Consider the following 20,533-nt stretch of genomic DNA (forward strand, 5'->3'; position numbering starts at 1 on the left):
CAAGGTGGTACTTTCCTACAGGCATCACCTGGTTGCCTATCCCAGTTGTGTTTTCCATGATTCTGGGTAAGACATTCAATGACTCCCCAAACCCTTTTACAGTTTATTTTACAGTAAGTTCTATGACAGACCGAGGAAGCTATTTTTAGTACCTTTGCTGAAGCCTTTAGCTATCCGGCAATGCAGATCAGCACTTTTTTATCTGCAGCTTTTACCAGCAGAGCACATTTGTTTGATGCTCCATAAGTATATTTAAGCAGTAGTTCACCTTCGGTGAGTAGTCGGGAAACAGGGTGGTTTGGGGATTTCTAGCTGTTTATTGTATGTGACGGATGCAACATTCAACTATTAATTGCTTTGAAGACTAGTCTGAGAAAGAGTTTCTATCTAGTAGTTGCCCAGTCAGAATTAACATTTGCACAGTGTATTATGGTCAACCTGCCATGTCTACCCTGCTTTGTGCATTTATTATCTGCATTATTTAAAATTTGGATCTCTTATAGACAGTCAATTGGCCGAGGAAACACTGATGGCTTTTGACTTCTTAGTGTTCGGTTTACATTAGCTTATTACATAGTGCGGCTGTTGTTTTCAGCTGGTTTTATTCTTGTACAAAATGTATGTTTGTCAGATTCCGATTCGTTTATGATATCTGTTTTATGTATTTATGCTTTTGTGATTCTATACAAGATCAAAGAAAAGCTTTTGATGATGATGATAATAGACGTTCCACTCTGGCCACACCTCAACAGTCATGTAGAGTCTAGAATTCTGCAGGAGAGTCACACAAAAGCCATGTACAGCACCTGCCAAAGTCAGGCATTGGTATTGGTTACCTTTGCTTGAAAATGTACCAGGTTCTGTCATAATAATGAAATAAGGAGACCATCAGGACTTAGCTACTACATCAAGGAGTCTTGACTACTCATTAAGGTACAGTTGTTATGACCCTATTGGACGATACCCGAGATGGCCCTGGGTTTGGCATTGGCTTCTGTGAATTCCTGAAGCGTTTATGCTCGTAACACAATTTTTCAGACATGGTGAACGGGTTGGAGGACTGTGCTTTCTTCAAGAGACTAAGACTCTCTTCTTTCATCCATCCAATTGCAAATCATCTACAAGCCATCATAGATACTGAACTCAAAGTATAAAAGTTAAGAACCCAAAATATACTTGTCTGTGTGTGTGACTACACTGTAAACAAAACATTTACCATAAAAAGCACATAGCATATTCTACAGTAGTACTTTTACATTCATAGTTTGAGTACACGCAAACTACAAATTAAAAAATGTTAATAAATATCTATAAGGATTATGTTACTTACCCTGTAAGTATGTGTTCTTGGCATTTAGTGCTGAAGATTCACATGCTCTGCATACTCCTGTCATCTAGTAGGTCCGGATGTGTGCAAGTTGTTTTTCTTCTAAGAAATCTCTCAGCTAAGGAGGCAAAGTGACTCCTCCTTTCATTGATAATGTGCATGGGCATTGACTCCATTGTTAAGAGTTTTTCCCGTAGTTGGGTGAGAACAGAGTGTGAGTATTAGTACAGAGATGTCCATGCATATGAAATTATAAGAAGGTACTGCAACGGCCACAGGTGTCTGAAGGGGGAGGCGGCACATGTAAATCTACAGCACTACATGCCACTAACAGATGCTTACAGGGTAACAATCTGTTTGAATGTGTGGCTGTATTTACACATGCCCTGCACAGACTGTAAAGAAGTGCCCTCCAGAAAGCGGTGGCTAACCGGTGGGTGAAGTAGTTCTTCAAAAAGGGAACGTAGCACTGCCTGTCCTTCATTTGCTTGCTGGCATGCTAATACACGCATGCAATAATATTTCATGAAAGTGTGTGGAGTAGACCATGTAGCTGCTTTACAGATTTCAGCTATTGGTATATAGCCCATGAAAGCCACAGAAGCTCTTATCTTAAAGGTAGAATGTGCCCTGGGAGGTGTTGGCAAAGTTATTTTAGCTGTGGGGTAACATGTGTGAATGTGTTTCATTATCCATCGGAATTGCCTGATTTAGATATGGGGTTTCCTTTGTAAAGGGGCGAAAAGGCAACAAAGAGTTGCTTGGTTTTACAAAGCTCTTCAGTTCTGTCGATATAGTACATTAAAACTCTTTTTACGTCTAGTGTATGAAGGGCCCTTTGTGCAACTGGATCAGGTTGCGGAAAATAAACAGGTAACTCAAGAGACTGGTTGAGGCGGAAAGTGGATTCCACCTTTGGAAGTAATTTTGGGTTAGTTTGAAGGACTACCCTGTCTCTGTTTAGCTTGAAGAAAGGTTCTTCCTAGGTTAATGCCTGGAACTCACTGACACGTGTACGTGAAGTGATGGCCACCAAAAATGCAACCTTTCTAGATAGAAACTGAGGGGACATTTATGCAACGGTTCGCATGGTGGACCCATAAGTCTGGTGAGTGCAATGTTGAGATTCCATGCCAGTGCAGGGTGAACTCTAGGAGGAAATACTCTTTTAAGACCTTCCATGAATGCCTTAACTGGTATCTTAAACAAGGATAAATGTCTGCTTTGTAAGTAGGTATGCACTGCAGCTAAAAGCAAGTGTATGGACGTGTAAGCAAGACTGGACGTCTGCAAATGGAGAAGACAGCAGATAATGGTTTGAACAGTTGCATCAAATGGATCAATGTGTTTATTGCGGCCGTAGAAAACAAATCTTCTTAGCAGCGTAACATGCGAAGATTAAGGTAACCAAATTCTATGACCGCAGGAGCCAAATTACAAGGTTGAGTTCATTGGATTTGGATGCCTGATTTCTTCATGTTTCCGACTGAGGAGATCCGGGTTGAGGGAAAACTGCTCGTGGGGCACTAAGGAAAGCTCGAGTAGTGTGGTGAAATACTGTTGTCGACCCCAAGTGGGAGCTATCAGAATGAGGGTGAGAGACGTTTGTCTGAGCTTCCAAACCACAAATGGAAGAAGAGGGAGAGGTGGAAAAGCGTAGGCAAATATCCCTGACCAGTTCATCCGTAAAGCACTTCCCTTGGATAGTGGGTGTGGGAGCCTGGAGGCTCAGTCTGGGCATTTTGTGTTTTCTGCAGTTGCGAACAGCTCTATCTGTGGAAGTATAGGAGGAAGACTCAAGGGTGGAGTTCCCACGTCTAGTTGGCGCATCCTGCTGAGGAGGTCGGAGAAGTCGTTGTCCATCCCTGGGAGATGTTCCACTAGCAAGTGAATGTTATGGCGTATTGCCAAACACCAAATCATGTGACATGGGCGTGATAACTGTAGGGAGTGCCCCCCCCAACCCTCCCTGTTTTTGTAGATAAAACATGGCTGTCATGTTGTCCATTTAGACCAAGACAACTTTGCCTATTGGGTGAACTAGGAACACTTTCAATGCTAGGTGACCAGCTTGAAGCTCAAGGTAGTTGATGTGGAGAACTCGGTGTATGGAATCCCATAGACCCTGAAATGTGATATCCTGTAGGTGAGCACCTCCTTCTGTGAGGGACACGTTCACTGTGAGAATGATCTGGGGAACAAGGTCGAGGAATAGATACATTTTGTGTGTTCCACCACTGCAGAGTGATGAGTACAGCTGTCTACCAAAAAACACTAGATTCTGTAATCGACCCTGTGGCTGAGACCACTGGATCACCAGACATTCCTTCAGCAGGCGCATACGAAGTCTCGCATGTGGTACTATTACAGGGCAAGATGCCATCATGCCTAAGAGTCGATGAACTGTTTTGACTGTGATGTGTTGGTAGAGGTGAAACTATTGTAGCAGTGCTGTGATGTTCTGAATCGTGTCTGTGTTTGGGTAGGCTAATCCCAGTGTGTGTTGAGAATAGTCCCTAGATAGGGATAAATCTGTGAAGGTTGTAGGTGTGACTTTTGTATGTTGATGGTAAATCCCAGATGATGGAGAAGGTGTAGAGTAGTCTGAGAATGTTGTAGACACAATGGAAGAGTGCTGGCTTTTATAAGCCAGTCTGCCAGACATAGGAAGATATTGATGCTGTGTCTGCATAGATGTGCTGCAACTACCACTAGGCATTTGGTGGGACACGGTAGTGACTAAACGGGAGCACTTTGAACTGGCAATGTTTTCCTGTTATAACGAACCTGAGGTATTTGTGATGAGCGTCTCCTCTTCTGGGTCTGGGGCAGACAGGTGAAGAGGTGTCCTAGGGCATCAGGTTTTGCCTTCTGATCACTTGCGGTTGCAGGGGAGTCTGCAGAAACAGTCTGCAGACGCAGTGGTGAAGCCCATAGTGGGCAAACAAAGGGTAGGCTTCTCCTCTGGATGGCCTGGGGTTCACACTGACACAGTTGGCATACTTCAACACGAGCTAGGCATCTCGGTGGAGTGCTGATGTTCGGCGTCAGGTTTTTCGCACTTCGGGTCCTCTCAGGGTTTTCTTGGGTGCCTGAGGATGCAAAGGAGAAGCTCCTCTACTACAAGGGAGTCCCTCCTGGCAATTTGCGGAGCACTGGCAGCTCTCCCAGTTCCTTGATGCTGCAGCGGCAGGACAGGTCAGTTGCTCCTTGCAGGTTGGGTGCATCAGGCAGGCCAGCAGGGTTGGCACCAACTCAGTCGTGCTCTGCGATTCTCTGATTCAGCAGGCGTCTCGTCCACTTCGACTTTTGAGTCCAGCGAAGATCTGAGGATCTGGTATTGGTGGTCAGCTAAATACTCTATTTGGGGGGGGCTCAGGGTAATAGCTAATGTTCACTTCAGGCTGGCCACCCTAGGGGTGTTCAGCTCTGAAAGTGTGACATGGCACCTACACAACTAATTTCCCTGACTGTCCAAGTGCCAGATGGGCCCTGAGGCAGGTGGCGTTGGCACATTCCTCTGAAGAATGTCAGTTCTGCATATCAAAGGTGGTGGGCTTCTTGGAAGCTCCTGCCTTGGAATGCAGGTCATCCTGTGGAGAGAGAAGGGAAACACCACAGCAAAGACAGGCTGTTTTGATCTCACCAGAGCAGAGGCTCTCCCTCTGGGAGGTCAGATTTCCATCTGTTTGTGGCAGGCTGGCCATAACTGGCCAGTAAGCTCACCAGCAGTTGGTAGGTTTTTCAGGGGGCACCTCTTAGGTGCATGTATTACTAAATCCCTCACTGGAATCAGGAAGGGTTTATTAATACAAGATGTTTGATACCAAACATTACCAGGTTCAGGGAAGCGATCATGTAGCTAGGGAACTCATAGTGACCAATGTCCAGCACATGTATTTAAAATGGCTTCCCTGTACACTTACTATGTCTAAGAATCGACAAAGAAATAGTAGGGGCATATTCCTCACTTATTATATCTCATCCCTAAGGCAGGACGCATGATATTACAAGTGTTTTATGGGACATGGCACACGCTTGTGTGCCATGTCATGTTTTCAATTTTGGGAGCACCTTTTCAAGCAGCCTGCAATGGCAGTAGCATAAGTTTGGTGCTGGGTCCCTCAAAGCAGCACAAGATGTGCTGCAGTTCTGAGCGGCCCTCTTCAGTACCCAGGCCCTAGGTACCAAGGATAACATTTACTAGGGACTTGTAGGGGGCAGAAGGGTCTGGTTGCTTGGGGATCAAGTGATCAGTAGTCTTGTTTTAGGGAAAGAACACCAGTACTCTTCAGTCGAAGTTGCATCTAAAAACCAGTGGGGTGGAGGGTACTGCAACCAGAACCCATCTCCCTATTGCATCCTTTGAGTCTAGTGCAGAGAAATTTGCCTTGTTGTAGTAGAGGGATCACGTCCTGAGGAGTTACCATACGGAAATGTTCCGATAAGATGTAACTATTTAACAGCCTGAGGTCTAAAATAGGCCTTTTTGGGGAATTAAAAAATATAGGGCGTATACTCCTGGGCCTTGCTATTTAAGAGGGGCAGGCTCTATGGTTCCTTTGGGCAAGAGGGCCTGTACTTCCTGTTTGAGCAAGGCTTAATGTTATATGGAGAGTCTGTGTTTGAGAGGTGGGATGTCTGGAGGTGTTCTGATGAACTTCAGACGATAACCATGTTGGATAATATCCAACACCCACTGATCTGTTATGGTTTTCCGGTTGGGGAAGAAATATTGCGGTCATCCTCGGACAGACATTAAATAGTTAGGGGTTAAAAGGAAAGAGTCACTTTTTGGAGATGGTCAATGTGGTGCGAGGGGAGGCACCCTTTCCACGACCCTTTGAATTGTTTCCCCCTGTATGTGTCTTTGTAATATCCCACTGAAGGAGAGGTCTGAGGCTGTTGCCTGTAGGAGGTAGAGGCATCTCATGGTGTAGCTTTGGTGTCTTGTTTGTATGTGGAGTGAGGGTTTGTAACGCCCCCATCTATTTAGCAACCTGTGTGTCCTCTTCATATTTTCTAATGTTTGGTCCACCTGGGGACCAAACAGGTATTGCTTGTCAAAAGGGACATTCAGAAACATCTGCTGCACCTCTGGCTTAAAGCTAGATATGCGTAGCTAACAGTGTCTACGCAGCAGTACACTGGTATTGATGCCCCTGGAGGCTGTGTCAGCTGAGTCAAAGGAATACCTGGTTGAATTATTTGAAATTAGTTTGTACTGTTGAACAATTTCGTGATTACTATTCTTGTACTCCATCTCGTCCCAATGGGCCCCGTCAAAACTTGCCAACAACCCTTGGGTGTTGGCAATTCGCTAATGGTTTCCGGTTTGTCCTGCCACTCTTTTCCCTGAAGCATCAACAAGTTCAGACTCATTATCAGGGGGAGGAGTGTGAGGAAATGCCTTCCTTGACATGGTTACCCCCTGACTTTTTGCCTTTTGTTGATGCCAGTTATGACTGAAAGTGTGCTGGGACCCTGCTAACCAGGCCCCAGCACCAGTGCTCTTTCCCTAAATTGTACCTTTGTTCCCACAATTGGCACAGCCCTGGCACACAGATAAGTCCCTTGTAACTGGTACCCCTGGTACCAAGGGCCCTGTTGCCAGGGAAGGTCTCTAAGGTCTGCGGCATGTATTATGCCACCCTTGGGACCCCTCACTCAGCACATGCACACTGCCTCACAGCTTGTGTGCGCGGGTGGGGAGAAAATGACTAAGTCGAAATGGCACTCCCCTCAGAGTGCCATGCCCACCTCTCACTGCTGTGGCATAGGTAAGTCACCCCTCTAGAAGGCCTTACAGCCCTAAGGCAGGGTGCACTATACCACAGGTGAGGGCATAAGTGCATGAGCACTATGCCCCTACAGCGTCTCAGCAAAACCTTAGACATTGTAAGTGCAGGGTAGCAATAAAGAGTATACGGTCTGGGAGAATGTCAAACACGAACTCTACAGTTCCATAATGGCTACACTGAAATCTGGGAAGTTTGGTATCAAACTTCTCAGCACAGTAAATGCACACTGATGCCAGTGTGGGATTTAATGTAAAATACACCCAGAGGGCATCTTAGAGATGCTCCCTGAATACCAGTCCAACTCCTAGTGCTAGGCTGACCAGTTTCTGCCCGCCTACCACAACCAGACGAGTTTCTGGCCACATGGGGAGAGTGCCTTTGTCACTCTGTGGCCAGGACCAAAGCCTGTACTGGGTGGAGGTGCTTCTCACCTCCCCCTGCAGGAACTGTAACACCTGACAGTGAGCCTCAAAGGCTCATGCCTTTTGTTACAGCGCCCCAGGGCATCCCAGCTAGTGGAGATGCCCACCCCTCCGGCCACTGCCCCCACTTTTGGCAGCAAGGCAGAAGAGGATAATGAGAAAAACAAGGAGGAGTCACCCACCAGCCATTGGCTACTGCCCCCCAGATGTAAACACACCCCTAAATTTAGTATTTAGGGGCGACCCTGAACCTAGGAAATCAGATTCTTGCAACCTGAAGAAAAAAGAAGGACTGCTGACCTGAAAGCCCCACAGAGACGACGGAGACACTAACTGACTTGGCCCCAGCCCTACCGGCTTGTCTTCAGACTCAAAGAACCTCCAAAGTGACGCATCTGACAGGGACCTGTGACCTCTGAGGACTCAGAGGACTGCCCTGAACTCAAAGGACCAAGAAACTCCTGAGAACAGCAGCACTGTTCAAAAAGAGCAACAACTTTGCAACTTTCTAACAACTTTCAAAGAACTCTCTCTTCCAGCCGGAAGCGTGAGACTTCACACTCTGCACCCGACGTCCCCCGCTCGACCTCCAGAGAACCTCCAGAGAACCTCCAGAGAACTAACAACGCAGAGAAGACTCCCAGGCAACTACGACATCGAGAGTAACCTGAGCTGACCCCACTGCACTACTGCAGCGACGCCTGCAGAGAGGATCCAGAGGCTCCCCCTGACCGTGCCTGCCTGGTAACAAGGAACCCAACGCCTGGACCAAGCACTGCACCCGCAACCCCCAGGACCGAGAGGAAACACTTTCCAGTGCAGCAGTGACCAGCAGGCGGCCCTCTTCCTAGCCCAGTCGGTGGCTGGCCCGAGAAGCCCCCCTGTGCCCTTGCCTGCATCGCTAAAATGACCCCCGGGTCCCTCCATTGTTTCCTATAGCAAATACGATGCCTACTTAGCATACTGCACCCGGCCACACCTGTGTCGCTGAGGGTGTGTTTTGTGTGCCTGTTTGTGTGTCTCCCCTCCCCCTCCCCAGTGCTCTACAAAATCCCCTGGTCTTCTCCCCGAGGACGCAGGTACTTACCTGCCGGCAGACCGGAACCAGAGCACCCCTGTTCTCCATAGGCGTCTATGTGTTTTGGGCCCTCCTTTGACCTCTGCACCTGACCGGCCCTGTGTTGCTGGTGCAGTGACTTTGGGGTTGCCTTGAACCCCCAACGTGGATTGCCTATGTCCAGGAGACTGACTGTGTAAGTGCTTTACTTACCTGAGAAAACAAACTAAACTTACCTCGCCCAGGAAATGTTGATTTGTGCAGTGTCCACTTTTAAAATAGCTTATTGCAATTTTAACCTATACTGTGTGTACTACTGCTTTAATTCAAAGTTCCATACTTACCTGCGTAAAGTACCTTGCATTTAATGTACTTACCTCAAATCTTGTGGTTCTAAAATAAATTTTAAAAAAATATTTTTCTATATAAAAACTATTTGCCTGGGGTTAGGTCTTCGAGTGTGTGTTCCTCATTTATTGCCTGTGGGTGTACAACAAATGCTTAACACTACCTCCTGATAAGCTTACTGCTTGACCATACAACAAAATAGAGCATTAGAAGTAGCTAATTTTGCCACTATCAACCTCTAAGGGGAACCCTTGGACTCTGTGCACACTATCTCTCACTTTGAGTTAGTATATACAGAGCCAACTTCCTACAAGGAGTATCTGCTGTTGTCTGGGAATTGGCTCTCTTTCTGGCATTAGACACCACCAGTGAGTCTGGGGGGTGTTGGCCCTTGATGTAAGATGGGTCTGAGGATGCAGCTTTATACTTTTTATCCACCCTCAGTGTAAAAATGCATGCCCGTATCAGATCTTTAAAAATCTCATTTGAGCGGCGGAGCATCCCCTTTAACACGGGCAGATATTGACATGCCCTAGTGGTGCTGGGAAGTATCTTGAATAGAAAATGATCTTCGATGGGATCCTTGTGCAAAGGGATCTGGTGATATGTTTCTGTCCTAGCGAACTGTACCTGAAAAGATGTTGCATCATCCGGGGGTGATGGCCTAGCTGGGTAGAGGTCAGGGTCAGTATCCCCTAGAGGTCAATGTCATAACTGTCCCATGGATGTGTGGACTGTTGATCTGTGTTATTTCCTCCTCCCTGATACCCAGTGTAGGACTGTGGGGAGTCCTGTGGTGTAATGTCGCTTATATCACTATATGAGTGATGTGGTGAAGAAGGAGGTGGTGGTGGTGGTGATGCAGGAGTAGGTGGTAGAGGTGGTGGAGAAGCAGGCAGAGGAGGCTGTAGGCTGGCTGCAATGTCCTTCTTCCTCTGAGGAGGCACAGGTAAGTCAATAGCCTCTTCAAAAGATAGCTGGAGCTTTGATGGTATGGGAGCCAGCTGCAATGCTTTTGCCAAAATCTAATCAGTTAGAGGCTGTATTGGTAGTGTTCTCTGTTTCAGATCGAGCCTCTCCTGCATGGTTTGGAGGATTGGTTCAGGAGCCAATGTGGAAGCCAAAAAGGAAGGTTTTTTTGGTGCCAAACTTGACCTTGGTTTCAGAGCCAAGGTGGTTGAAGTAGAAGCTGTCGAGGCCGGGATGCTTTGAGCCAACAAGGCAGGTGGTCTGTTCAGCACAGAAGCAGGTCCACTTAGTGCGGCAGCAGGAGGTTTCGGCTTTGCTTTCAGTACCGAGGGCAGGGCCTCCTTAACAGATGGTTGGTGCCTACCATGGCCTGTTGGCGGTAGTGACCCATGAGATGTGGTTTTGGTTGGAACAGAGTGTCTCCTGGTGGGTTTGACAGGGGAATGGGTGCTCACTGCATGCTGTACTGAAGAAAGGTCCTGCATCTGTAGGCCGAATTTAATATCTGAGTCGGAGCCCTGGATGGAAAGGGTGTCTTCCTCAGCTGCCAAGGCCTCATTCAGTTCTTCCTCTCCCTGCTCGACATCGTGTTGGCCAAAGATGTTGGGTGTCTCCTCAAGATCTTTATGCTGCATTTCTTTCCAAGGCACCCGACGGTCACACGTTTTCTTCTATCAAAAAGATTGACAGGCCTCACAGTCGTCTTCGTTATGGTCAGGAGACAGCCAGGTTAGAAACCAGATGGAGGTCGGTGTGTGGGTATTTCGCATGGCAGCAGGGAATTGAAATTGAATTTGTTCCATTAGCAGCGCATCGTTGGTCAATTCAACGGGTGATGGTTTTCTTCTATTTTCGAAAGACAAAAGTGGAACACAAACAAAAACAATAACGACTGGTATAAAGGTCAAAAACGAACCCAAAGGGAGCCTGAAAAAGGTCTTGTACACATTCGTACACATCAGAACCCAATGATAGAAAGAAAACAAACAATGGAGTCGACACCCATGCACATTATCACCAAGTGGAAAAGTCACATTGCCTCGTAACTCAAGAGACTTCTTTGAAGAAAAACAACTTGCACACATCCGGACCCCACACTAGATGGCAGGAGTAAGCACAGCATGTGTATGTACAGCCACACATGCCATTAAACATAATAGTTTATTATCAATAGAACAGATAATAGCCCACTGCTTTCCGACAAGCCAGGTATTGATGCGCATTCTCTTTGGAAACTCTACATGAGTGATGCCACTTTCTGTTGGTAGTACAGGTTTGGATGGCAGTGGGTACTCTTCTTAAAGTATCAGCAGCAAAAATATATCAGTGCATTAGAAGATACAGTAAACAGAGGACAATATGCAGTAAATACAGTACACTGGCACAACAAGGTTGATGAACTTTAATTAGATTTAACAGTCAAACGATTTATACTTACGTCCTTGCTGAAGATAAGCTTCTGTTGATTGTACTACTCCATGTCCATTACTATACAATGGATAAACGCCGATTGTATAGCGTTTCATTTCTTCAAAATCTCCTGGTGCAAAATAATAAAGACCTTTTTTAATAAAGAACCATTGTGGATAGTTTGAATTAAATTGATAATTAGTCAAGAAATAGAAAGCTCGCCAATGCAGAGAACCAGTAAATTACAACCTTTCTAGGGCAAAGGGATCATTGGTAGTAAATCAAGAAAAAAAAAAAACAATCCATGCTTAGATTCATGCCCTAAATATTGCTCCAGATCTTATCAGAGCCAGTGACCATCTACCTGAGCCTGACCAACAGTAATGCTGAGCCAGGAGATGCTTGCTTACAAGTGCCACAGGCTGCAGTGCACAAACTCAATTGTTCTATCAAGGTCTTTTGACGTGACATTGTTTTGTTAACCACAATGAATACAATATTTTAAAAGAACATTCATTTTAACCTAACTTTCCTTAACAGTACTCTTTTTGCAAACTTACTATAATTTAACCCAAAGGCACTGCTTATAACTGCACATACATCACTTATGACAGGTTATATGATATCATTTATGACATCACTAATAACATCTCAAATGACATAATTGATAACATCACTGATGATATCATCAAATGAGTGTGTTATTTTGTTTTATGGTTTACACAGTGGCGGGTAGCTACCATATTACTTTCCTACCAAATTTTGTACAGTCTGTGTCCAGCTAATGGGTTTAAGAGTTTACAAAGCGCATGTGCTTCTAATGCATCATAAGGTGTGTAGAGGTATTGAACATGTTATACATCTTTGTATCAAAGAGTAACTGTTTGCAGAGGACATTTGACAACTTATGTCTTGTACATTCCATGCACGTTTTTGGTTCTGCAGAACAAGTTTAAAGTTTCAAACAGGGCAAAGCTTCTATGTAGTAGATACTAAGTATTGTAAGCAGCCTTGAGATATTAGCAGAATCATCTCATCATGACAGTTTCTAAATCATATAGAAGAATGTGGGCACAAGGTACTAGCCTATGTACACGTGCCTCCATTGCTTCAGAAGATGGGCTGTCTGTAAAGTTTCACCATAGAATGATACAGATAAAAGCTGTCTATAATAGGGTATGAATTTTGGAATAGACGTTGATTATCTTGAGGAATTTGGCTATCTCTGAAAAGTTCTATACATACTGAACACCGTATGCAATGAGGGTTTTCCATATATTTGTGGTTGATTGTTAATGTATTATTCATGTGAACTAGGCAGGCTACCTGTGAAGTACATGGTAAAGGGTAAATGTTGCACATAACACATGCTTGCTACATCCAAGGGAGTTGTATCTGTGATGGCATTAATGATGCTTTATATTATTCGGAGCTGTTTTGTACTTACTTTAGGCCTCTAAGGACATACTAGTTTATAGAGTAATGTGTACAATAGAAGCTTGGATGATTTGATCAGTGATGTCCTTTGAGATGAGCAGGTATGCAGCCTTCCTCCCCAAAGCCTTGTTGGGGGCAGGGGACCCCATCCCCAGGGCCAAGTAATTAATAAAGGGAGGAGCGTGCAGTCCTCCTCCCTGAGCCAAATTAGGACCCAGGGACCACATCGCCCGGGCCAAAATGCAAATGAAAGGCGAGCGGGCTCTGTGGTCCCCATTCCTGAGGTTTATATGCCCTGGGGACCCCAACCCCCAGGGCTTTAACTTTTTTTTTAATTTATTTTTATTTTTAAAAGGGGGTGCCCACAGAGCCGTAAAGTCACAATCCCCAGGGGCCGAGTTTTAAATTCTGGGGAGGGGGGGTGTAACCCCATTCCTTAGCTGTACACTGGCCCCGGGGACCCCCATATTACAGGGCCAAATGAGTGCAGTGTCCTGTGGCCCCTCCTTCCCCCTGGTGACACTAATGTTCCGTAGCTGGGAGAGTGCGAGTAGGAAATGTATACTTTATTCCCTTCCAACACTCTCCCCAGCAAGGAACACAACATTGCTCCCGTCAGGAGCTGCTCCTTTAGTATTCACTGCTCCATCTAAGCAGCGCACTATAATGCCCTGCGAGGGCTTTTTAAATCATATTTCTTCTTCCTGGTGGTGTTCCTAGGAAGGGCAGGTGCACCACTAACTATTTTGTTAGCGTGGGACACTCCAAGGAGAGCAGCAGCTCTCCAGCAACATTTTTTTTTTTTAGCAAGTTTCCTATGTCACTGAATCCATGACCCCAGAAGTTCTTACCATATGTTTTACACAGCACTCCGAGCTGGAACTGTATACTCTTCAGCTGGAGTGCAGGGAGCCCTTGTGGTGGGTTCAAATACATGTTGATCTTTTTCTTTAGTTTTTAGAAAGACTTTATTGCAAATATTTTATGAATCACTTTTACTAAAATTGCAATGTGTGAATTTATAAAATATATGGGTGTGTGTGTGGGTATGTGTGTTTGTGTATATATATGTGGAAGATGTCACTTATCCAGTGTACATCTGTTCGTGGCATGTAGTGCTGCAGATTCACATGCTGTGCATATTCTGCCATCTAGTGTTGGGCTTGGAGTGTTACAAGTTGTTTTTCTTCGAAGATGCTTTTTCGAGTCACGTGATCGAGTGACTCCTCTTCTCGGTGATAGTGCGCATGGGCACTGAGTCCTTTGTTACATTGCTTTCCACCAGAAGGGTAAAGTAAGGAGTGAAGAATTGTCGATGTACACATATATAGTAAGTAAAGAAGATGTTCATGCATATACATATTTACATAAGAAGGTACTAGAGCGGGGCTTGCCAAGATGGCCACCAGGACGCGAATCCCCTCGGCTCCAATGTTACTCGCAACAAAACTGGGCAAAACTATGATACCCGAAACGTGGATAACGCCTAAAGGGATGTGAAGGCTGGAGGAGCAAGACGGGCCCCCGCCGAAAGCGAGAGACACGCAGACCTCGAGGGTACCATGAAGTGCGACCCTTGGTGTGGGCCTTGAATGCGACGAGGGAGCACTGGACGTTGAAACCAGCAAAGAAAGTGGCTGAGGTGGTGGGGGGGTGAGAGAGGGGGGGGGGGGGGACTACCACCCCTAGAGCGCCCCATACTGCATGGGAACAGGCAGTGACTGGAGTGACATTGGTGGAGGCCCCGAAAGCAAGGTCAGGCGTGACGTTGCCTGGCCCTAAAATGGCGACCGCACAGAGGCATTGAGACACGCCGGCATGAGACGAGAAGGCCCTCAGGGTCTCAAACGGGCAGAAAGGAGTCTGGACTCTGAGATTATCATCATCCCATTATAGAATGGGAGCTGGCCATGCTGGCTTCAAATAAATTAAATCCAGGAATTCTTCCAGATTGTGATGCAGTAGAAAACTAAAGGGCTGCTGAAAAGATCCTCCTCAGGTGAGGGTTGGAGAGTGATAAGCAGATGAGACTGTGTATCCAGAGACTATGACATTAGAGTAAAGTAGCTCAGATCAGAGCGCGAACCTGCAGAATTTGCAAAAAAGAGAACCCACGACAGAATGAGGCAACAAGGTTGTGTATGGGAGCAATAGTTGGGAGCCATGGCGCATCATGTGCGAAGCTGCAGTAAGAGAATTAACCACAGTGACCAGACACAGTGTCAGGAGAAACTACCCTACAACGTCTCCCAAAAAACAAAACACCAACAAGTCTCCAACTACTTCTCACCCCTCAAAGGGGGAACAGCACAGCAGGAGATCGCGCAGATGGCCCTCACACAGGATGATCTCCTGCCTCCCTGAGAGACTTTAAAAAGAAACTAAGGGAAGAATAGAAGACAGATATGGCCTCCTCACTCGAAAAATTCCAGGCAGATCTTAATGACAAACTATCCTCACTGCGGCAAGATGTAGACTCCGTGGGCTCCTGAATTTTAGACGCAGAGATGAAAACTGAAGAAATGGAGACCTGTCTCAACCAACTGGATGCTCTCATGCAGATACTCCAGATGGAACTTCAAACAGCGACACTTAAACGTGAAGACATGGAAAACAGGGCTCAGCGAGACAACATCAGAATCAGGAATCTTGCAGAAGAAACGGAGAGGCCCGACCTTGAAGCCTTTGTGATGGGCCTATTCCAAGAGATAGTGAACAGTACACAGCTCAAAATAAAGGTAGGCAGAATCCAGAGTGGGCAACAGCACCCTCACTGAAAAGAGACGACCGAGAGATATTCTTGTCAAGCTACATTCCTTTAAGGTCAAAGAAGCCGTCCTCCAAGCCTCATGAAAGGCTGACAAGATAATGTTTCAGGGAGAAACTCCCTGTTCCAAAACATAGCACCAGCCACGCTCACCCAGAGGCAACAATTTAAGCCCATCACGGATAGACTAAAGGAAGACCGTATAAGATACCGCTGGACCTTTCCCTTTGGCCTGGCCTTTGAACTGAACAATAGATCTTATGTCACAGACCTCTCAAAGGCATTGATGATACTTGGAATTTCCCAATCTGGAGAGGATGGAAAGGAAGGTCCTTCTGAGGCACGTCGGAAAAAAGCCACTAGACCCGGACAATGGCTGCCCTGACAGAACCTTCAAACACACAAACACAAACCGATAGGGGAGGGTCCGACATGATAATGAAGACACACACCCAAGGGAACCACCCTCGCCAAAACTTAAACAAAAGACAGGTCCCACTACCTCACACACCCCAATAATGAAGCCCAATAATATCTAATTGTACAGCGACAAAGCAGAATTCGGCCTTCACTCACACTGTTGTTCATAGACTTATGGAGACCTTTGCACTCAGAACATGTTGTCCTTAATTTTTTAATTGTTAGGTTTTTCTTAGGAGATGGGAGACCAATTATAGTAGATGAGAATCGAGAAACAGACCTAAATAAAGGGGGTGGGCGGAGAGGGGGAGATGGAGGGGACAGAGAGAATATATCGCGTATGGACATTCGTTAAATCACGAGGAATGGCTCTGAAGACTAGGCACAGTAGACACCGATCTAACTCAATGTTAACTTCAGCGAAAAGCTCGCACCCTTTGCTGACAGGATGGCAGTGACAATGATCACCTGGAATGTAAAAAGACTAAATGCACCAGTCAAAAACTATGGAAATATTTAACTGATCACCACAGTGCTGTAATAGCGCTACAAGAGACCCATCTTAAAAAAAGGAGTAAAACCATAGGCTTAAACATAAACAATACCCACAAACCTTCAAATCATCGGCTACGACGAAACACAACAGAGTAGCACTCCTGTTTCATCAAGCCCTACAATTCCGACCTACAGGCCACCACAGACAAGGAAGGACGCAACTTTATGGTAAAAGGAGTAATGAGAGGTCGTCAAGTTACTTTCGCTTCAATATATTCACGCAACACAAACAAAGAACAATTACTACGCAGGTGCCTAGAGCCACTGGGGGCCTTCGCGGAAGGGGAAATATTTATGAGGGAGGACTTTAACCTTACTTGCAATGCAAACCAGGAAAGTACACACTGCTCGCCAACAGGGAACTTCTCGCAAGCACTGAAACAGGTAATGAAAGAGACAGGTCTAGTTGACAACTAGAGGAAACTTCACTCCAACAACAGAGACTACATTCCCCCCCCACCCCACTCAACGGGCTTACTCAAAAATTGACTATGTATTCGCTAGCCCGGGGGTGTCCCAGGAGCTTCTTAAAGCAACAATAAATTCCATCACCTTCTCAGATCACGCCCCAATGGAACTTACAATAGACTGGAGAGGGAACAGATCAAAAACCCTGCCATGGTACTTCCCACCCCGATCAGAGATAAGCCTTCTAGAGAAGACATACGCTCCACTGTCAGGGAATATTTTACACTCAACAACCCTGCAGATAACAATCTAAGCATAACATGGGATGCCGTCAAAGCAGTACTCCTGGGGAAATGTATCTCCCTAACTGCGGCACTAAACAAACAGAAGGGACAGGAGCGTCTAGCATTAGAGGCAGAACTACAGGCCACTGAAGAAGCTCAAAGCCCACCCAAACCTACCCCTTCAACGCACGATGACGACCTTGAGGGGCAAATTGAATGCTATATATGCAAACAGAGCAGAACTCACACTACTACGTCTACAGAGAACGTTGTATGAACAAGGGAACAAGGAGGGTTCCACCTAGCTAGACAGTTACGGATGAAAAGGGAAAAGGAATACATAGGGGATATACAGCACCCCACTAATGAACTGACTGACTCAGACGAAGTGAAGGCAAATATATTTGGCAGGTTCTACCGCGATCTATACACGGCGACACCCACCTCAGAATCCGCCCAATTGGCCTACTTAGAAAATATTGACCTACCCAAAGTCACGACAGCACATAACGAGCAATTAGGGGCACCCATTGACGAGACTGAGGTACAGGCGGCAATAAACCGCCTTAAACTACATAAGTCGTCAGGGCCAGATGTTTTGACCGCTCAACTTTATAAAAACTATAGCTCAAAGTTGACGCACCTGACTAACCTATTCAACGATATAGGTACACCAGGGGCCACCACACATACAATGGGTGAGGCTATCATCTCGGCCATTCCCAAACCGGGGAAAGACCTCCAAATTTGGAGCTTCTATAGACCCATAGCTCTTCTGAATCTAGATGCAAAACTCTACACTAGGAGAATGACTTCCCGACTCAAAGAGCTACTTCCTGACCTGATAAACCCAGACCAATCAAGATCGTAGAAGGTCGTCAGACACACGATAACATTTGTAGGGTGATACATCTACTGGAAAAAAACTCATAAGAAAAAGGTCCCAGCCATCCTCATGAGTTTAGATGCCAAAAAGGCATTTGATTGAGTATGAAGGGCGGTTGGGAGCACACTGCCTCACATCCCAGCACAGTTTGCCCCTTTGCATCCTGGTAAATGCAGTTCACAGTTAGCGCTTACTTGAAAATTATCTGTAGTTTTTCACCAAAGTTGGTGCAGACATTGCTGTATATCTGTAGACACATGTTTCTGGGTTTAGCCCTTCCTCAGTAGAGAGTAGAGAACAAAGAAAATTCATCTGGGGTTGCTGGAAATGGAAAAACTACAGAGAACTTTCAAGTAAGTGCTAACTGTGAACTGCATTTACCAGCATGCAAAGGAGCGAACTGTGCTGGGATGTGAGGCAGTGTGCTCCCAACCCCCCTTCCTGTTTAAAAGGCTCCATTGAGCCAGTGAGCTGACGAGCTTTGGAGATGCACCTGTGTGTGGTACTTGACCCGAGAGGATTTTGGCTGCATTTCCAGCAACCCCAGATGAAATTTCTTTGTTCTCTACTCTACTGATGAAGAGCTAAACCCAGAAGCACATGTGTAGAGATATACAGCAATGTCTGCGCCAACTTTGGTGAACTGCATTTACTAGTATGCAGAGGGGCCAACTGTGCTGGGATGTGAGGCAGTGAGCTCCCAACCCCTCTTCGCATTTGATCGAGTAGACTGGGTCTTCATGACCCAAGTTCTTAAGGCATATGGGTTCTGTGAAACATTTATCAAGATAAGAGCCAATTACGCAGCTCCCTACTCCAGTGCGTTAATAAATGGTACTAGTTCAGCTCCATTTCAGTTGACAAGGGGGACGAGACAGGGATGTCCTCTCTCCCCCTTACTATTTGCTCTTAGTATAGAGCCCTTAGCTGCGCGTATCCGTGCATCACCCACCAAACACTGGATCACCTTTGGGACGACATAACATAAAATATCGCTATTCGTGGATGATGTTCTCCTGACACTGACTGGCCCAGCCTCCTCATCCTCCGCCCTGCAGTCAATTCGAAGAGGTGGCGGGATTTAAAGTAAATCTTTCAAAGTCCTACATGATGATGGAACTACTGGCAGCCACCACACCGTACCAATGGGCAAAAAAGGAAATAACTTATCTGGGTATCAAAATTACACCACATAAAGCTGGCCTCTACAAGGTCAACTACTCCCCGCTACTGACAAGCATAAAAGACACCCCGAAGAGTTGGGCCCCATCTTATCTCACATTGTTGGGGAGGATCAATGCCATTAAAATGACACTGTTGCCTAAGATACTCTATATATTTCAGAGTCTGCCGCTGGAAGTGGATTGCACCTTTTTTTTCTCAACTCTCTGCACCCTTCTGCAGTTTACATGACGAAGAAACAGCCAGATTATCTTACAAAATGTTAAGCATGCCTAAGGAGAGGGGTGGTCTGAGTCTGCCAGATTTTCAGTTATATTATAAGGCTGCCAAACTAACAGTAGTCACATAAATGGTCCCTTAGAGAATCCGATAAACACTGGTCCCACATGGACCGGGCTATAGTGGGGAGAGCAATCTGGGATGTGTTGTTGTTGCCTAAGGCAGACTGCCCCCGCAATGCATACTTTAGCACACCAATAAAAACTACGCTCAAGGTCTGGGATGAGGTAACAAACACAATAGGCTGGACGACTTTCCCCTCCCCATACACACCACTACACTATAACCCAGCCTTTCCCCCTGCCCTACAAACAGGACCATTTCAAAAATGACGTGAGGGAGGATGCCTGGTATTAGCAGATTTATTCCACAATACTGACATAATGATGTCTGAGAACTGTAAGAGAGAATCCAATCTTCCACAAGCCGAATTGTATCACTATACTCAACTGCGCCACTGGCCACTGAAACCTGAAAATCAACAGGCTGCCGCAAGAGAGTTCACACCATTCGAAACATTCAAACGCAGGGCAGGCCCCCCTAAAGGGATTATCTCCCTTCTCTATGCCTTATTAACCACCACAGGTCACTTGACAAGGCCCCCGCCACCACAACTTCTGGGAGCAGGTGTTGGGGGAAGAAATTCTTGCCACACAACTGGATAAATTGTACCGGGATATTCAAAGATACAATCGCTCTATGTCCTTGAGAGAAGCCCACTACAAGATTATGCACGGCTGGTACCTCTATCCTACCAAACTGAAGAACATATTCCCGACCACATCAGACTTATGCTGGAGAGGGTGTGGAATACGAGGTGATTTCAAATGTATATAGTGGGATTGCCCCACGATCTGCCCTTTTTGGAATGAAATCTTGGCCCACGTCAAAGATACACTGGGATACCCCATACCGAACACAGACCACTGCGCACTCTTAGGACTGAGAGATGACACCCTCCAGTATCAAAACGGGAGCAGG

At 45.9% G+C, this 20,533-nt stretch overlaps 1 protein-coding gene across 6 annotated transcripts in view; it reads right to left on the reverse strand.

The window, feature by feature from the left end:
* Positions 1-20,533, reverse strand: part of IL6ST (interleukin 6 cytokine family signal transducer) — a 477,893-nt gene that overhangs the window by 205,370 nt on the left and 251,990 nt on the right. For all 6 annotated transcript variants that reach the window (XM_069222264.1, XM_069222292.1, XM_069222274.1 and 3 more), the window contains one exon: positions 11,363-11,464. In XM_069222264.1, coding sequence (XP_069078365.1) covers positions 11,363-11,464 — 102 coding nt within the window. The remainder of the gene's footprint in view (positions 1-11,362; positions 11,465-20,533) is intronic.

The sequence above is a fragment of the Pleurodeles waltl genome, chromosome 1_1 (genome assembly GCF_031143425.1).
Source record: "Pleurodeles waltl isolate 20211129_DDA chromosome 1_1, aPleWal1.hap1.20221129, whole genome shotgun sequence".
In the NCBI taxonomy this organism is placed as follows: Eukaryota; Metazoa; Chordata; class Amphibia; order Caudata; family Salamandridae; genus Pleurodeles; species Pleurodeles waltl.